Consider the following 20,134-nt stretch of genomic DNA (forward strand, 5'->3'; position numbering starts at 1 on the left):
GATTTAGAAGACTTTTGTTGAATATATATTCAAAGATTAGCAAAAAAGAAAATCACGATTTTTCAAAAATAGCAGATCTACAAGCTCATAGCACGGCATAACTGTTACTTTTCAGGATTCAAATTCAAAAGCATCAAAAGTAGCAGATCTACAAGCTCAAAACGCGTCGCTTCGCGCCGCGTTTTGACCTTGTAGATCTGCTACTTTTGAGTGACGCTGTAGTATGATCAAGTAGGGTGTTCATGTACAAAAAAACACAAAACGTTAGAAGTCTCAGGGTCCTGAGGCTGTGGCTGCAGCTCTGGTGGGCTGTAAGATCTGGTATGTATGTTTGAACCTACTGTAGGGCCCTGAGGCTGTAGCAGCGGCTCTAGTGGGCTGTAAGATCTGTTATGTATGTTTAGGGTCCTGAGGCTGTAGCAGCGGCGCTGGTGGGCTGTAAGATCTGTTATGTATGTTTAGGGTCCTGAGGCTGTAGCTGCGGCTCTGGTGGGCTGTAAGATCTGTTATGTATGTTTAGGGTCCTGAGGCTGTAGCAGCGGCTCTAGTGGGCTGTAAGATCTGTTATGTATGTTTAGGGTCCTGAGGCTGTAGCAGCGGCTCTAGTGGGCTGTAAGATCTGTTATGTATGTTTAGGGTCCTGAGGCTGTAGCAGCGGCTCTAGTGGGCTGTAAGATCTGTTATGTATGTTTAGGGTCCTGAGGCTGTAGCTGCGGCTCTGGTGGGCTGTAAGATCTGTTATGTATGTTTAGGGTCCTGAGGCTGTAGCAGCGGCTCTAGTGGGCTGTAAGATCCTCAAAGAGATGGCTCGGCTGGAGTCTGAGGCGGAGTCGGCACGGAGCATGAAGGAGGCCAAATATGAGCAGTTTGCTCTGGGTGAGTCAACTAAACTATTACTATGATTTGTGATTGATTATTGACTATTTTCATGTCCTGCACACAAAGTGCCCAACCCTCATGGGTTATTGGTTATATAATCGTTGCTGTACGGCAGAAACCAGCTAACTCCATTTTGACACGTTTGCATTTTTTTTCCATAAATCAGGGTCATTGAACACCCTGTGTGTTGGTAAAAAAAAAATTGAACCAATGAAACGTATTAAAAAGCGCTTCTGACAAAAGCAGCTAACTCCATTGGATCCTCAAACTTTCTGCTAAACCAGCTAACTCCACCAAAGGGGGGTGGAGTTAGCTGGTTCTGCTGACTCCAGGCTCCACCCTCTTTTGACCTCCAACCTCATTGTGAGCTTGGAGGTCCATTCAGCTGTTCTTATCAATGATGAACAAAACCTCTTAACTAATTTTTGTTTAGTTTTTTTTATTTCCTGAAAAATGAACATTTTGGAGCATTTTGGTTTCTGCCGGACAGCAGAGATATATCAAGGGTTCCAACACTTTTCAGACCGCAACCCCCCAAAATAATCATATTTACGAGGCGTTATGAGCTTGTAGATCGGCTAGTTTCGCAATGTTTGCCTCTTTCTTACGTAATATTTGACAATTTGGTCAATTTGGTATTAAAACGGTCTTAAGTCATTAAATTGTAAGTTAAGAAATACCCTGTATACACTTATACTGTATGTTGGTCTGTTTACTGTTGAGTGAGAAAACTATGTTGCACATTAAGCTAATCATCTGGGGACCCCCCCAAAATTATTTGGAGGTCCCGACCCCCAGTTTGGGAACCACTGGCCTATATTAGAATATCGTTGAAACCTCTTATCTACATACATTTAACTTTGTCACAAACGTGTTGCCAGATCTGTTTGGAGAATGCTACTCCAACAGTGAGGACAGGGCCTACGCTCTGCTGGTGAGACGGACCTGCTGCTGGAGCAAATCCACCGTCCTCAACCTGGCAACCGAGGCCGACGCCAAGAGCTTCTTCGCCCACGATGGAGTCCAGGTAACATTTAGACAACGTTTTAATGGATTTTCTTTTCTTTTCTTTTTTACGTGAATCCTGCATCCCTTATTCTGGGGCAAACATTTGGCGGAAATAACCGTTCTACAAGCTCACAATGTGTCAAGCTTGTAGATTGGCTGTGATGGATGGACAGGATTTAAAGTATTGTTTTTAACATTATATAGTGATATTGCATAGAATATGTTAGTAGTAGAGACAGTCCCAACACAGTTGCAATAATATGACCCCTTTAAAGGTGAACTGGATGGGACAGTGTGTCATCTATTTGATATTGAACTGTTTGGTGCCACTTTATATGTTTATGAATTGAATACCAAGGACCCCAATGGAAACAAGACCGCAAGGACTTTTTTGGGACTGCTGTTTTACATTTCTGCCTAATAAAAAATAAAATATTCAATCAATCTCCTTCCAATGCCAACAGAACTCTGTTCAGGTTGCAACTGCAGCGTCTGACATCAGATTCTCAGGCGTATGCTGCCCCCTTGTGGTATACATCCACATAGACAGACTCTATGTGTCTATGTTCCATACAAACTGATGAAGCTTTAATTAAAGCACAGAGCATTCTGCTTTATTCATGGTCAAATGAGACTAAACCAAAGAATACAACATTGTTGTCTCTAGTCTAGGACATAATGAGACAAATTAAAACATGTGGAGAAAAATAAAAGGAAAAAAAGAAATAGGCTATGGCTATATGCGGCCTTATATGGCTTTAACCCATTAAGATCTGTGTCACTTTATATTTCTTTGGCTATTCAAAAATAGCAGATATACAAGCTCATAGCGCGGCACCGAGTGCCGCGCTATGAGCTTGTAGATCTGCTATTTTTGAAAAATCGTAAAAAAAGAATATTTTATATATTTTTTCAAAAATCTGTTAGGATTTAGAAAACATTTTAAGAATCGGACTCAGGCCTTAATGGGTTAATTGACTTTATGCCGTAGAGACAATAAAGGCATTTTAACTACATCCTTGGGCTAATAAATAATTAATTATTCCTATTTGACCCTGTGGAGGAAATACATTTTCAGCTTCACCCAGCTGGTTATTGCTCAAGTGGTCATGAGCAGTCATGAGCAAGTCTCTTGCACCGTCCTCAGCACATTGTCAGGGCGTGGAATCGAACCTGGAACCTTCTGTTTCTCAGGCGGCCGCTCTACCCATTCAGCTATGTTGCAAGTGTGCTTAAAGTATAGGCTTATAGGGCTTATTCCCTGTTTCCACAGAGACTAAACTACATATCGTCTCTGTCGGGTGGAAATCTCACATGTCCAAAAACTGATACTTTTGTAGGATTCCAATTCAAAAATAGCAAAAGGAGCAGATCTACAAACTCAAAGCTTGTGGATCTGCTACTTAACCCTTTAAGACCTGGAACGCATCATTTTTAGATTTGAGCTAAAAAGCTTTATTTTACACTTTGGCTATTCAAAAATAGCAGATATACAAGCTCATAGCGCGGCACCGAGTGCCGCGCTATGAGCTTGTAGATCTGCTATTTTAGAAAAATCGTGAAAATGTGTGCAAATCTTTGAATATATATATTCTTTTAATGCAATTTTTTAAAACTAAAATCTGTGCTTCTGGGGGTCCCTGGAACAAATATTTTGAGATGGGGGTCGGCGGCCAAATGCATAAAATTTTGGGGGTCCTTGACATGAAAAAGTTTGAGAACCACTGATATAGAAACGCACGTTTTTCAAGGTTAAGGGCGTTCATTTAAAATATGGAGGTTTCTGTATAACGACAGCAACGATATGCTGCAATAAGTTACAAACACATTGTGTTGCAGGCTCTCCTCACTAAGATCTGGTGGGGGGCCATGACCACAGACACAGCCATCTCCAAACTAGTGGTGTCCTTCTTCTGTCCAGCTCTCATCTGGACCAACCTCATCAAGTTCAGGTGAGTTCACACACTATCTATCTCAATCTACTGTACTGCACGGTCCAGGGGGTCCCTGAACCAAATGGACCCTTAAGGTTCTATAACTCTGAAAGTGACCAAGTGGAATTCAATGGACCATTTGGTTCCATTTGTACACTTTCAGAGTGAAGTGTAGATTGAGGTCCCAGAGATACAGAATCTCATGGTGGGGTCCTGTTTTTATATTTGGCAGCTTGGGCCATGTCCACAGGCTGGTGGTCAGGGGCTTGAGGATTATGGGGTTGTCCAGGTGTAAGGCAAAGCAGCTTGCAAAATATTGCTCAATCTCCTCCATTATAGGCAGTCGATCTATTTGGAGGAGAAGGTGCTTCATGTACCCATAACTTTTCTCCGGTGTTGGTAATATGGCAGACTGAAGTGTGTGACCAATGTTAACTGTGAATAAGTTCTTGCGCATTTGTTGTTTATATTCTGAACTTGTTTGGATTGAAGCACTGGGACACATGTTGTTTCGAGTGTGCGGGACATCAAAAGCAACTGAAAAATATTTGTGCCCCTGTAATGTATTTTATAAATGTGGAAGAAATTGAAATGTGTGTGTGTGTGTGTGTGTCAGTGAGGAGGAGTTGGATAACCGTGCAGGAGGAGAACAGTTTGCAGAGCTGGACAGCATGGACACAGAGAAGGCCTTGCTGCTCAGTGACAACGACGACGACCCACTGTGAGTGCAAATCAAATTTGACTTCATTTGAACCTTAACATGGCATCACTATTTTTGGCATGTTATTATAGACAAAAAAAATCCCCAAACAATTGTCTAAATGTTCAACTGTTAATTTAAATCATGACCGAAATAAATAAACTAAACAAACTAAACAAACAAACAAACATACAATGTGTCGGCATGCGACGCGTTTGTGAGCTTGAAGATCTGCAATTCTTTTGCAATACACAATAAAAATGTAAATCAGATTAAAGTGTATGGAAGTCCATAAGTCCAACATTTTTTTAATAAATACCACAATGAAATAAATACAATCCACAATAAAATAAATAAAAAACACAATGATATAAATAAAAAATACAGGTATTTTTTTTATTCATTGCGTTTTTGTTTTGTTTTTGTTTTTATGAATTTCATTGTGGCCCTTCTAGGAACATGGCAACCTAAGATGTGTGCATAGACTATGAATGCAGGCATGCACTATATGCATATCGTAATGACAACGCAACATGACATATTGTATATCGTTGTTGTCAGGCAGAAACCTTGTAATGTCTCCATAATGTAAAAACGTTTTTTCGTAAATGATTCCTACTTGATCATATACAGCGGCACAAAAGCATCAAAAGCAGTAGATCTACAAGCTTGAAACGTGGCGCGAAGCGACACGTTTCAAGCTTGTGGATCTGCTGCTTTTGATGCTTTTGAATGTGAATCCTGAAAAGTAACAGTTTTAGACATATGAGGTTTCCACCCGACAGAGACGATATTGTAATGAGACGGTATTGTTGTATAATGAGAACGCCCCAAATGAGGGTTCAAAACGTAACCAGCGTTTGACATTCTCATTACAATAGTTTCACACTGGCCACTTTGTGGAGCCGTTTACTAATGAACTGTGATTGAAGGCATCGTAATTGAAGTCGACTATTGTTAGCCATTATAAGCCATATAAGCCGTATAATCGCATTAGACTATAACTGGGGCTTAAATTTAAATTTCAGCCCCTTAATGTTATACACTTAATTCGCCGGTGTCACTTTCACACTTCATTTTCAGAAGTTCCTGTGACTTTGCAGCACATTTTAGTCAGCGTTTCCTCATTGGACGAACCCTTCAAGTCACGCTCTGGCGGTGGATCAAACTGTCGATACAAATTAAACGTGTACAAAAACAACGAGTCCTCAATAAGAAAGTCATCTAAGCACCCATGAATTAAAATTACAGCTTTTTGGAGGCAAAATGAGGTAAAGGACAAAAATAATTAAAAACATTCTAGTTTATATCTCAGTCAATCTATATCTATCACAGTGAGGACGGGTTGGGACCGTGTCTTTGCTGTGTTATTGGCACCGAAGTTGTGGAACAAACTCTCTGAAACAAAGCGCCCCCCACCCCTAGGGACTTTTAAAAACATGCTTAAGACCAACCTTTGCACTAGAGGACTCATAGGTACACTTGTGTGTGTGTGTGTGTGTGTGTGTGTGTGTGTGTGTGTGTGTGTGTGTGTGTGTGTGTGTGTGTGTGTGTGTGTGTGTGTGTGTGTGTGTGTGTGTGTGTGTGTGTGTGTGTGTGTGTGTGTGTGTGTGTGTGTGTGTGTGTGTGTAGTTTCTTACTCCCTCCTGTTGTGACTGACTGACAGGGTGACTGAGTTGTTGTTGTCCTAGTCTTCTTTGTGTGCACACACACCCCCTGGATGCCAAAGTCAAACAGATTGGCCTGTCATAGCTATATTTTTGCAAAACAATTTTTTTGTCTGCTCCTATAGATTTTATCCAAACATCACGCAAATCGGTACACAGTATCTCTATAGTCATGTGATCAACACGGATCTGTACGATTTGTCATAATCCATCTCGATTGGCTAAGTTTGCAGGATTGGTTCGTTTTGAACAAAATGCCTCAAATCATGAATGCAGTGTCCGATTGCCGTGAAAGGCCTAAGAATAAATGACACCCTTTTCACATTGGCCTATTATAGCGCCACCAGGAGGCCACAATAACGTACCTGACCTGGCGGAGACATGTGCTCCGAGGAGCACTTTTTCTAGTTCTCCTTCTTTTCTCTTTCTTCGTATACTGCTGATATTTTTGAATAGCCAAAGTATAGAATAATGGCTAAATAGCTCAAATCTAAAATGACAGAGATGCGTTGTTCCCGAATTGAATGGGTGAAATCTTCAAGGTTTTCTTCTTCTTCTCTTCCTTTTTTCAACCTTTCCCAGAGACTCCAGGACGCCCGGTGGAGGGCCGGCGGCGGCTCAGAGCTGCGCCGCCGTGTGGTGGCGCTTCTTACTGCGGCGCTGGCGGCGCTTCTGGAGCGCTCCCGTCACGGTGTTCCTGGGCAACGTCATCATGTACTTCGCCTTCCTGCTGCTCTTCTTCTACGTGCTGCTGCTGGACTTCCGCCCGCCTCCCCCGCTGGGCCCCGGGCCCCCGGAGATCATGCTCTACTTCTGGGTGTTCACCCTGGTGCTGGAAGAGCTCAGACAGGTCAGGAGTTACAATACTAATATCATCCTGGTGCTGGAAGAGCTCCGACAGGTTAGGAGTTACAAAACTAATATCATCCTGGTGCTGGAGGAGCTCAGACAGGTCAGGAGTTACAATACTAATATCATCCTGGTGCTGGAGGAGCTCAGACAGGTCAGGAGTTACAATACTAATATCATCCTGGTGCTGGAGGAGCTCAGACAGGTCAGGAGTTACAATACTAATATCATCCTGGTGCTGGAGGAGCTCAGACAGGTCAGGAGTTACAATACTAATATCATCCTGGTGCTGGAGGAGCTCAGACAGGTCAGGAGTTACAATACTAATATCATCCTGGTGCTGGAGGAGCTCAGACAGGTCAGGGTTTACAATACTACTATCATTCTTGTGCTGGAGGAGCTCCGACAGGTCAGGCTTACAATACTGATATCATCCTGGTGCTGGAGGAGCTCAGACAGGTCAGGGGTTACAATACTACTATCATCCTGGTGCTGGAGGAGCTCCGACAGGTCAGGGTTTACAATACTAATATCATCCTGGTGGTGGAGGAGCTCAGACAGGTCAGGAGTTACAATACTAATATCATCCTGGTGCTGGAGGAGCTCAGACAGGCCAGGCTTACAATAATAAACCTCTCTATCTGCATGTTCTAACTTTTTGTGTTTTTGTTTTTGTAAATTAAAGCCCTACTTGGTCATACTACAGCGTCACACAAGAGCATAAAAAGTGGCAGATCAACAAGCTCTGCGCTGCGTTTTGAGCTTGTAGATCTGCTACTTTTGATGCTTATTTTGAATTTGAATCCTCAAAAGTAACATTTTTGGACAAATGAGGTTTCCACCCCGACAGAGGCGATATTATAGTTCACTAAAACTAGCGATATAACAAATACTCAAATTGGGGGAAAAAATAAAACATTATTAACTGAAATACAAATCTAAATGAGGTTTTACACAAAAACAATAACTAAATGAAACTGTATTGTGTTTTTTTACGAAACTAAAACAAGTTACAATCATAGAGAAAATGCCCTTAGGTTTAGTCTCTGCCAGTGTCCAATATTATGTAGCGGGAATAGCAGATCTATAAGCTCACAATGTGTCGCATTAGTGAGCTTGTAGATTGGCAATTTTCGCTTAGCTTTTTGAATCACGCCCCTGAATACCACATACCTTTTTACAAATCAAAAACTAAAAAAATTGAGATTATAAATTTGTTTTAGCATATAAAAAAGATAAATTGTTTGATACAGTTGGGTAGGTTTGATACAGTATGGTTCTATAATAGATTGCCATTTTTTGTTCAGGGTTTTCGCCTATCAAAAGTTGTACAAGGACATTGTAGAATGAGATCTGCTTAATGAGGCAAATAGAGGAAGAAAATTGCACCATTGTGATATTTTATATTATTCAGAAAACAGTCTATTCCATTGTTTTCTTTTCACAGAGCTTCTTTACGGATGAGGAGATGAATATCTTCAAGAAGTTCAAGCTGTACTTGGAGGACAACTGGAACAAGTGTGACATGATCGCCATGTCCCTCTTTGTTGTGAGCGTGTCGTGCAGGCGAGTAGAACCCTTTAAGCCATTTAGACCTGAGGCCGATTCTAAAAACGCCTTCTAAAAGTTTTCTGAAAAAAAACAAAAATTACAACAAATGTATGTTGCTATATACTGTACATAGCAACAGGAACCCCAAAAGGGGTGCAAAATGTGCAAAAAATTAAATGGCCCTCAACAGATTAGAATGGCCCTGCTCGGCTGTGATTGGATTTCGCTGCCCCCGAAGTTGTGGGGCACCAATCAGGGCCCAGTATGCAAATGTGGGGCGGGTTTATCACCAGAGGCATTTTTTTTAATCCGCCCCGGCCAAATACACCAATACATCAACTTGACTCTAAAAGGTTTGAGAACCACTGCTGTATGTATGTGCAGCAGACATACAGCCACTATTTGACTAGTCAGCTATTCTGAGCCATCCCTAGTTAGAAGTGATTGAATGACAGGGTGAAGCAGTGTTGATTTTGACAGCAATTTTTGATTTAGTTTTACTCTTTTGAATAAAATTTCGTTTATTTTTAGTCATATTTTAGTCATCTGAAATGTTTTAGTTTTTGTCTGGTTTCGTCGACTAAATTTCATAAGATTATTGTAGACTAAATCTACAGTTGATTTAGTCGACTAAAATGTATTTTGGCGGTGCCTTAATGGCATTGTAATGGCTGATTTTACGCTTGGTTGCGTGCAGAAAATAGCAGATCTACAAGCTCACAACGCGTTGCGCTGCAACGCGTTGTGAGCTTGTAGATCTGCTATTTTCAGAGCGCAACACCCGAGCGCAACCAAACATAAAAATGTCTTGTCTTTTAGTTCTACTGGATCTCTTCTCCACTAGTCCCTCACTAATATTGTAGTTGACGAAATTGTCAATATATTAGTTTTAGCCATCATAGCTTAGTTTTTATTTCGTTTTTGTCTGTGAAAAAAGGTAGCCGACGAAAATGTTTCGTCATAGTTTTAGTTTATTATTATGATTATGATTGTGATTATTATTATTATACCGTTGCAGGATGGCTCAGAGCACGTATTATTATGATTATGATTATTATTATAATACCGTTGCAGGATGGCTCAGAGCACATACGAGGCGGGGAGGACCGTGCTGGCCATAGACTCCATGGTGTTCACCCTCAGACTCATACACATCTTTGCCATTCACAAGCAGCTGGGTCCAAAGATCATCATCGTGGAGAGAATGGTGACCGAAACCACATAGCACTGTTTCTCAACCTGTGGGCCGAGGGTATTGCAAGTGGGCCCCCAAATAATTGGCAAAACCCTAAGATTTGAATGATAATACAATATCAATATTGTATAATAGATACTATGACACATACTATGTCAGTTCCATTGATACAAGCCGGAACACGATCAATCGATTGATTGGTCGTTAAAACAATCATGCTCTGAAAATGCACACGGCCCACCCATCTAAGTGGTCAGCTGGGTGGGCCACGGACGCTTTAAAGAGCCCTGTAAACGGGAAATGCCCTGTTTTGGGCATTTCCTGATGAGAGCAGTTTTTCTGGGCGGGGCTAAACACCTCACCCGATGACACGCTCAGGTGAGTTTCAGTGATATCATCAGCGTCATTGATGGCATAATTCCTTACTACGCCAGTCTTCTGCCCAGGTGTCTATGCTAATAGCCTAGCTTGCACCGCCATCTTTTGGCTAGAATAATTCTTTCATGCCTGTGTAAAATACTGTATAAATGAAGATAAGATATTTTAAAGGGTTAAACCTACATGGATTTTAATCCATTCAGACCGGGAACTGTATCTGTGTCATTTTAAGATTTCTTTGGCTATTCAAAAATAGCGGATATACAAGCTCATAACACGGCACCGAGTGCAGCACTATGAGCTTGTAGATCTGCTATTTTTGAAAAATCGTGAAAATGTGTGCAAATCTTTCAATATACATTTTTTAAAGCGAACATTTGTAAAATATGTTGTTCCAGGGACCTCCAGAAGCAAAGATTTGAGTTACACATTTTTACACCTTGTGTAAAACATTTTACATTTTACACATTTTACATTTTACACCAAAAAATAGCAGATCTACAAGCTCATAGCGCGGCACTCGGTGCCGCACTATGAGCTTATATATCTGCTATTTTTTGTATAGCCAAAGTATAAAACAATGGTTTAAGTGGTTACACAGATATGCGTTCCCAGTTTTAATGGGATAAACAGCGAACGTGTTTGTGTGTTCTTAATGGACAGATGAAGGATGTGTTCTTCTTCCTGTTCTTCCTGGGGGTGTGGCTGGTTGCGTACGGCGTGGCCACGCAGGCGCTGCTCCACCCCAACGACCCCAGGATGGACTGGGTGTTCCGCAGGGCTCTGTACCGGCCCTACCTGCACATCTTTGGACAGATCCCCCTGGAAGAGATCGACGGTGAGTAGTATTTGGAAGAAGTACTTTTTTTCCTTTCTTTTTTTGACTTAAAGGGATACTTCACTTTCCGCCGGGGGACACATTTAAAAAAAATATTAAAAATAAATGAAAAAAGTTATGGAAAATTCATGGCCCCCTCACACATTAGTAGGACACTGCGTGTCGTGAGGGGGCCATGAATTTTCCATAACTTTTTTCATTTATTTTTAATATTTTTTTTAAATGTGTCCCCGGCCCGAAAGTGAAGTATCCCTTTAAGTCAAAGTAGCCATACCGCAATATGAAAATACTCTGTTACAAGTAAAAGGTCTGTATTCAAAATGTAACTTACTGTACTACTAATACACATACAAAAGTATTGGCATTAAGAGGTCTGACGTTAGGCCCGGATCGCTGGCCTAGCGGTCCGGGGGCTGGGGCACTTGGGGCCCTATTCTGAACGACGCCTTACCCATTATCCCTAAACTTCTTTGCCATTGTTTACTATTTTGAAAAACATTTTCAAACCGTTCAAAAAGCCGATCTACAAGCTCTCAACGTGTCGATGTAGATCGGCTAGTTGAACTATCTGAAAAGGTTTTTCAAAATAGTAAAAAATGGCAAAGAAGTTTAGGGATAATGGGTAAGGCCCGCCCAGAATAGGGCCCTTAGGCTCTAATGTAGCCTGACATCGTGTCACGGGTTTGAGTCCCTTTCCCGACGGCCTTTTGCTACGTGTCTCTCCCTGTCAGAAAAGCTGAAATCTTGCCACCCACCTGAAAATCTATTTTGTTTACTGAAGAGCTGGAGAGACAGGGAGACTCCTGTTACTGAACAAACACTCTATAGCAATGATTACTATCAGAATATAGCTTTTAACAAAAAGAAAATGTTTTAACCAACAAATATCACTTACCCTACCTTAAATGCTCCAGATCTTACGCCGTATCATCTAATCTAAATCTAATCTAAACTGAAATGTTTCCACGTGTCCATCATCATCACCATCGTGACGCAGCGGCTCACTTCCCGGAGATGAACTGCACCGACGACTCGTCAGAGATCATCATGGGGGTCCTCCCACCGTGTCCCAACGTCTACGCCAACTGGCTGGTCATCCTGCTGCTGGTCATCTTCCTCCTGGTCACCAACGTCCTGCTGCTCAACCTCCTCATCGCCATGTTCAGGTACTGTAGGGCAGTGACTCAACCAATCTTCAATGATCTAACACTGGAAAACATATAATAATATTTTACTGTTCCAAATAGGAGAAATCTCACTTTAAAAACCCCTGTATGACTCAACTCATAGACATTTCTCAGAACTTTGAACTTTAATGGGATTTCTTTGATTTTTTTTTTTCTTAAATTCTTTTGAACAGTGCTAGATTTATTTATGTTTTCGGAAACATATATATATATTTTTTTTCTTCAAATAATAAAATAAAAAAAATTGTAGAACATAAAAAAAAAGGGGGGGGGGATTTTCTTGTGACCCATACAAATGGGTCCACAACCCAAAAATGTGTCCCATTTGGGAGCCACTGGTCTAAATGGTGTCCTCTCCTCCTGCTCTTTGCAGCTACACCTTCCAGGTGGTGCAGGAGAACGCGGACATCTTCTGGAAGTTCCAGAGGTACAACCTGATCGTGGAGTACCACAGCCGCCCCGCCCTGGCTCCGCCCTTCATCATCATCAGTCACCTGTCCCAGATCCTCTTCAGCCTGCTCAGACGACCCGAGCCCAAACAGGAGCACCTAGGTACCGAAAACACCCTTATTATAGCTGGCTAAAGTACTCACATTTCTTACTTTAGTAAAAGCATAAATGCTGCAATGTCGAAATACTCTGTTACAAGTGAAAGTCCGGAATTCAAAATGTACCGGAATGTAAAAGTATAAAGGTATTGGCATCAAAATGTCCTATTTCACAAGTTTTAAAATGTTTTTTTTAAAACCCAACACACACACACACACACACACACACACACACACACACACACACACACACACACACACACACACACACACACACACACACACACACACACACACACTGAAATGAGGTGACTTTAATCAGTGTGATTAAACCCCAGCAGGGAAGTGCTCTCTGACACAGACACTATGTGTGTAATAGTGAAACCTGTCAGTTTGTAGCCTACTGTTACAGTGAATAGGGAAATACATTCTGTGTGTGTGTACACGTACGTGTGTGTGTGCATGCATGCATGTGTGTGTGTGTGTGTGTGTGTGTGTGAGTGCGAGACCAAAGAAACCCAAACAGGCTTTTGCACTGGTGTGTGGATTCATGTATTCTTCTTGTTTCACTGTTACACATGTTTTCTGTGTGTGAAAGAGCACTTCCCTGCAGACACTTATTCAACACATTAAAGTCACCTCATTTAATGAAGGTTAATTGTCTGTAAATTAATTCAGTGTGTGTGTGCGTGCGTGCGTGTGTGTGTTTCACTATTACACATGCTGTCTGTGTGAGAATATTTAATAAGTTAATAAGTATTTCCCCACTGAGCTTATTCACACAAATTAAATTCAACTCATTTAATGAATGTTAATGATCTGTTAATTACAATTTGCGTGTGTGTGTGTGTGTGTGTGTGTGTGTGTGTGTGTGTGTGTGTGTGTGTGTGTGTGTGTGTGTGTGTGTTTTTAGTTTTTACTATATTGTCTGTGTGAAAGATCAATTCCCTGCAGGGATTATCCAACAGATTAAAGTCACCTCATTTAATGAATGTTAATTGTCTGTAAATTAATTGTGTGTGTGTGTGTGCGCGTGTGTGTGCGTGCGTATGTGTGCGCACGTGCGTGTGTGCGTGTGTGTGTGTGCGCACGCGTGTGTGTGCGTGTGTGTGCGCGTGTGTGTGCGGCGTGCGCGCGCGCGTGTGTGTGTGTGTGTGTGTGTGTGTGTGTGTGTGTGTGTGTGTGTGTGTGTGTGTGTGTGTGTGTGTGTGTGTGTGTGTGTGTGTGTGTGTGTGTGTGTGTGTGTCTGTGTCTGTGTGTGTGTGTGTGTGTGTGTGTGTCTGTGTGTCTGTGCGTGCAGAGAGGGATCTTCCAGCAGGTCTGGACCAGAGGTTGATGACCTGGGAGACGGTTCAGAAGGAGAACTATCTGGCCAAACTGGAACGTCAGCGCTGGGAGAGCAGCGAGGAGCGGCTCAAGAGCACCTCCTCCAAGTAAACACCAGCTGCACCGTGTCAACGGAAATGTAAAGCGCTTACTAGAGATGCGCGGATGGGCTTTTCCGTCACCCAAATCCGCATGTACACATGCATTATCCACCCGCCATCCAACCGCATTAATTATATCCTCCTATAGATCCGCACCGACCGCATGTCAAATAATGATTATTTTCTGTGACGTTAGTTTTCTTATAAACGATGTTACTCACTATACAATCCATATTCATGGTAACAAAAAACCCTCCGTCTCGTCTTCATTCACTTTCTCACATCACAACTTTTCATAAGACATATCCAGTCATCGGCAGAGTTTAAGTACTTCACTAAATCACTCCCATGCCAAACTTTTATTCCTCCCTTCTTTTTTTATTTTGTTTTAAAATCTCCATTTAGTTTCTCTCTCACTCTAGCTGCAGTCTGTGTTGCCATGTCTGCTTATTATAAGTTATAAGCCAAGTTATAAGCCAGCCCAACAAGGTTGTGGGCCCAAACTGCAGTTAACTGCAGCAACCGCGGCTAAAACCGCGATCCGCGCATCTCTAGCGCTTACTGTACCTTTAAGAAATGTAGGTACTGTATCAACCCTAGGTGGGGTTGGCGAAAGGGCCTTTCTGTGTAGAGTTTGCATGTTCTCCCTGTGTCCCCTAGGGTGAATACCCTCACATAAAACATGCAGTAATCTGGTCTCTATACTGCCTCCCCCTGGTCAGACGGGGCGCCTGATGGAGAGGAAAGAAACTGGTTGGAATAACGTGTTCCTTTCCACGCGCTACGTCCTACTGGGGAAACTCCCCCCTGTTCAGGGCTCTCCCTAGGCTGGCAAAGAGAGAGTAGTATTACATAGGCAACTGGCACTGGGTGAAAAAATAGGGTTACAAAAATCGTGGGGGGAAAAAAAAGAAATGTAGAGCGCTTACTGAACCGTAAGAAACGTGGAGCATGTTTAACTGCAGTTTGTTGATGCCTACAGGGTCCAGAGCTTGTTGAGGATCGTCAGTGGGTTCAAGGACCAAGAGAAACGGCTCCTGTCCATGGAAGCTCAGGTAAGTGACGCTAAGATTGGCTTCCATTGGCTTACGTTTGCAGGAGTGGTCCGTTTTGAACAAAATACCCCAAATCATGAACGCAGCGCGCAATTGCCCTGAAACTTTGCACGTACATTCCCACTATAGGTCAAGGAGGAAAAAGCCACCCCTTTCACATTGTCCTGTTATAGCGCCACCAGGAGGCAGATTTATGCAAAAAAATATATATATATTACTCCTACACACTATGTCCAAACATCACGCAAATCGGTACAAATGATCTCTATAGCCATGTGATGAAGACGGTTTCATCCGATTTTTCATATTCCATCCTGATTGGCGGATTCCGAACATTGCTGGCCCACAATAACCTACCTGATGGAGACCTGTGCTTTTTCTAGTTCTCTCTCTCCCTCTTTTTCTCCCTCTCACCCCCCTTTCACCCCCCTCTCTCTTTCTATCTCTCTCTCTGTTTGCCCCCCTCTTTCTTTCTCTTCCTCTCTCTCTCTCTCTCTCTCCCTCCTTCTCTCTCTTTCTCTCTCTCTCTCTCTCTGTTTCCCCCTCTCTCTCTTTCTCTCTCTCTCTCTCTCTCTCTCTCTCTCTCTCTCTCTCTCTCTCTCTCTCTCTCTCTCTCTCTCTCTCTCTCTCTCTCTCTCTCTCTCTCTCTCATCCTCACCCACCCTCTCTATGTTTAACATAAAACTCCTGCTACCTGCTTTAATGAAATGTTGAAGGTATTTGATTACATTTGACTGAGTTCCCCCAGGTGTAATTTAAAATTGCTGCCAGGTATTTCTGGTATTTTATTTGCTTTATATTGTTTCTGACTGCCTACTATTATGATGACTTTTATTAGACCTATATTTTGATATACCGTATATTTGGATACACATTTCCCTCTTCGTATTACTTACGTTTTGCTTTTATGACGATACGTGCAGGGGGGATTGCTGCCAAACTAAGTTCCATGGTGTTTTATTATGCAATAACTATAAAGCATCTCAAATGCTTTTGTAAAGTGGCCCCTGAGTGGCTTTACAAACTCACTGCATTTATCTATACGCTTATTTGACATCACAACCTGGAAAAAGTACTAATATTTTTTACTTGAGTAAAATACTGCTATGTAGAAATGCTCTGTTTCAAGTAAAACGTCTGGAATTCAAAATGTACTTGAGTAAAAGTACAAAAGTATTGGTATCAAAATAGATTTAAAGTACCAAAAGTAAAAGTACTAAAAAATACCCGATCTACAAGGAAAATACCCGATCTACAAAAATACCCGAAATACCCGATCTACAAGCTCACAACGCGTCGCGATGCGACGCGTTGTGAGCTTGTAGATTGGGTATTTTCAAATAGCCTATGTATAAAATAGGGCTAAAGTGGTTAATGTATGTTTTATAATATAATCGTTTATATCTGTTTCAAGTAACTAGTAACTAAAGTTTTCAAATAATTGTAGTAGAGTAAAAGTACAATATTTGCCTCTGAGATGTAGTGGAGTAGAAGTAAAAGTATTGAAAATTGGAAATACTCCAGTAAAGTTTTTTTTTTAAATCAAAAGTGTACTTAAGTAAAGTACTTAAGTAAAGTACTTAGTTACTTTCCTCCTCCTTCTAGATCAAGTACTGTGGAGAGGTGTTGTCCTGGGTTGCAGAGTGCTTCTCTCTGAGCACGCTGAAGTGTGACAGAGAGGCTCCGCGAGCGCCACGTGAGTTACACTAAACGCTTAAACCCAAACCATTAGACCCATGCATTCAGTCCGGGAACGCATACCGTGTCATTTTAGATTAATTTTTTGCCATAACCATTATTTTATACTTTGGGATATAAAATAAATAGCATATCTACAAGCTCGTAGCGCAGCACCGAGTGCCGCGCTACGAGCTTGTAGATTTGCCAATTATCTTTTTCTTTAATTGTGAAATTTTTTGCAAATCTTGAACATAATATTTTGAGATGGGGGTCTGTGGCTAAATACATATAATTGTTGTTATTTGGTTGCTATATCAGTGGTGCTCCAACTTTTCCCATGTCAAGCACAAATTGTCAAGATTAAAACAAAAATAGCAGATATACAAGTTCAAAGCGTGGCACTCGGTGCCGCGCTATGAACTTGTATATCTGCTATTTTTTAATAGCCAAAAGACATCTAAAATGACACAGATGCTTTCCTAGTCTTAATATAGCCTACTGATGAGAACAACGGAAATCACTTTCATAAGAATTGTTGCAAATTAAAATGGATTTAATGTAATAATAATCAGATTAAAACTGACTGAAATGTGCCATAAAACGGCCCACAGTGTCTTTGACAGGCAGCAGCAAGGCCAGCATGAAGGACCCGCCTCCAACTCAACCAGACCAGGAACTGAAGCCAGACGACAACAGGGATGCTAGACCTGGTCACCAAGGATACGGAGCACACAAACGATTCCCTTACATCGATGAATGAACGTGAAATAGACCACCTTTATCTATCTCGAGCAATCGTTTGTTGTCGGGTGGAAATTAACCTGTGTTCCAATGGATCCAATTTAGTTATAATTTTTGTTGGTCACAGGCTCTTTTATTTTTCATTAGTTCAATATTTATGGGATCCACAGACAGACTTAAAGCTGCACTATACTGTAACTTTCCTCTTCTACCAAGGATTTGAACCTGGTTTCTTGCGCAAGTGCTGCCATCTTTACCATTGAGCTAATTAGACCCTCCAGAAAAACGTGGGCAAAAATCCTTGATTATGCGGGCAAAAATCCTTGATTATGCGGGCAAAAATCCTTGATTTTGCGATGAAATATGCGGTGAAATTGCAGGAAGTTGCAAAATATGCGGAAAGTTGTGAAATATGCAGCAATGTGCGAAATATGCGATATGCGAAAAGTTGCGAAAAATGCGAAATATGTGAAAAGTTGTGAAATATGCGGAAATATGCGATGCGCATACTATGCGATGCGATGCGCATACTATGCGATGCGATGCGCATTATTATGCGATGCGATGCGGCCTTTTTGAAAAAACGTTACCCCCCGCATAATTATGCGCCATTTTGCTGATTATGTGGTCAATTCTGCGATCGCATAATCGCATTTTTCTGGAGGGTCTAGCTAATAGAGCCTTGCCTGCTTGCTCAGGGGATAAATGTAATCTTGACCATCGGGTCAAAGTTTGTAGCCTGGTAAACCCTCCCTCCGGAAATCTCATTTCCATTTGATTCCAGGAGTGAAATGGAAATGAGATTTCCGGAGGGAGGGTTTACCAGGCTACAAAGTTTGTGGGAGACAAAATACCACCCCAATTGTATCATTTATATTGTATTAACATGCTCTACCATACAAATTGGACAACATTACATTTAATTCATGTTAAAAAAGTTACATAGTGCCGCTTTAACTTTTTTTTTTTTTTTTTTTTATAAATAGAAAAATAGCAGATCTAGAAGCTCACAACACGTCATAGATCTGTAGTTTTTACTACTTTTGCACGACACTCTTGTATGATGAAGTAGAGCATTCATTTATGAAAAAAAATACTCAAAAGTTGAAAAATGGAGATACAAGATGTCTGCCTGACAGCAACAATATGCTATTCAGGCAGAAACCTCTTATCTCCATATTCTAACTTGTTGTGTTTTTTTCCGTAAATGAACGCCCTGCTTGATCATACATACTACAGCGTCACACAAAAGCATCAAAAGTAGCAGATCTACAAGCTCGAAACCGCTGCGAAGCGACACGTTTTGAGCTTGTAGATCTGCTACTTTTGCTATTTTTCTGAAATCCTGAAAAGTAACAGTTTTGGACATGTGAGCTTTCCACCCGACAGAGATGATACGCTATATTTCCTTCATGTTCTATAGGCCATGTCCATGGTCATAAAGGAAGAGTCATAACTATGCTAAACATTCCATCATTAAAGTTTACGGGTAGATTTTGTCTCATTGTGGTTTGTTGTTGTGACGAAAAGGCAGAACAGAGGCAAGGTTCATCTATCTATCATTGGTTCTCAACAAGTGGTCCGGGGACCACCAGTGGCCCTTGAAGGGATTCCAGGTGGTCCCCAGCTAAATGATGGAGAGCTGGTATTGGTAACCAAATGGACCCTTATAGATCTTTAACTCTTGAGAGCGTAAAATAAAACCAAATGGACCCGTAAGGGTCCATTTGGTTTTATTTTACGCTCTCAAGAGTTAAATTATTGTTAAACATCTGCATTGCTTAATTTACAAGAAGTTACACAATTAGAGAATGTAGAAGAATTGTTATTTTGATCAACGTTTCCCTGTTATCTCTCCTATGGAACCAACATAAATACAGTATGGATGGAATTGTCGACAAAATCTTATCGTTCTGCAGAAGTAATACTTTCACACTCACACCACGGGAACAGAGATGCACCCATTGGGACATTCTGCACCCAAAACCGATGTTTGGTCGTTTGTTTACTTTTTGTCGTTATATTCATCCCCCCTTTTGTACCGAAAGGAGGAAAACAAATAAATCTTCAATATATGAAAGAAAAATAACAGTTTAAAAGTATTTCAGCCCTTCAGCACACTATCTTTTAATGAACACAAATCCAATCATACAGATTTCAAATCCAATCATACATATTTATGACACAACATCAATCATCGGCCACTTGTCTGGCGTCTTATTTTGCCGACACACACACTGACTGATGGCGGTGTGAGTCAACGAGGCGTGTGTGTGTATCTGCTGATACCACCGTTGTACGGCCAATAAATCGGTGCCATCCCTACCAGAGGGTGTGTTCTAAAAATGATTTTAATTTCCACAGCTCAACGACTATAATCTAGAAGACCTCATGAAAAGACACACAAAAACAAAACCCAGGCTCAAGTCAGCCGTCCAATGTCATTGAAGCTGCTGCTGCAACACAAAAACACGCTTCAAACATTCCGGGAACGCAT

At 41.4% G+C, this 20,134-nt stretch overlaps 1 protein-coding gene across 1 annotated transcript in view; it reads left to right on the forward strand.

The window, feature by feature from the left end:
- Nucleotides 1-18,895, forward strand: part of trpm5 (transient receptor potential cation channel, subfamily M, member 5) — a 44,033-nt gene extending 25,138 nt beyond the window's left edge. Inside the window, exons 13-26 of the mRNA XM_080430066.1 lie at nt 753-876; nt 1,761-1,906; nt 3,727-3,839; nt 4,438-4,542; nt 6,771-7,038; nt 8,485-8,603; nt 9,663-9,795; nt 10,825-10,999; nt 11,997-12,165; nt 12,560-12,738; nt 14,035-14,167; nt 15,144-15,216; nt 16,822-16,912; nt 17,508-18,895. Of these exons, the coding sequence (XP_080286192.1) occupies nt 753-876; nt 1,761-1,906; nt 3,727-3,839; nt 4,438-4,542; nt 6,771-7,038; nt 8,485-8,603; nt 9,663-9,795; nt 10,825-10,999; nt 11,997-12,165; nt 12,560-12,738; nt 14,035-14,167; nt 15,144-15,216; nt 16,822-16,912; nt 17,508-17,656 (1,977 nt within the window). The 3' untranslated portion in view covers nt 17,657-18,895. The remainder of the gene's footprint in view (nt 1-752; nt 877-1,760; nt 1,907-3,726; nt 3,840-4,437; nt 4,543-6,770; nt 7,039-8,484; nt 8,604-9,662; nt 9,796-10,824; nt 11,000-11,996; nt 12,166-12,559; nt 12,739-14,034; nt 14,168-15,143; nt 15,217-16,821; nt 16,913-17,507) is intronic.
- Nucleotides 18,896-20,134: the final 1,239 nt, after the last annotated feature.

Source organism: Gymnoscopelus braueri (assembly GCF_963280865.1).
Source record: "Gymnoscopelus braueri genome assembly, chromosome: 1".
NCBI lineage: Eukaryota > Metazoa > Chordata > Actinopteri > Myctophiformes > Myctophidae > Gymnoscopelus > Gymnoscopelus braueri.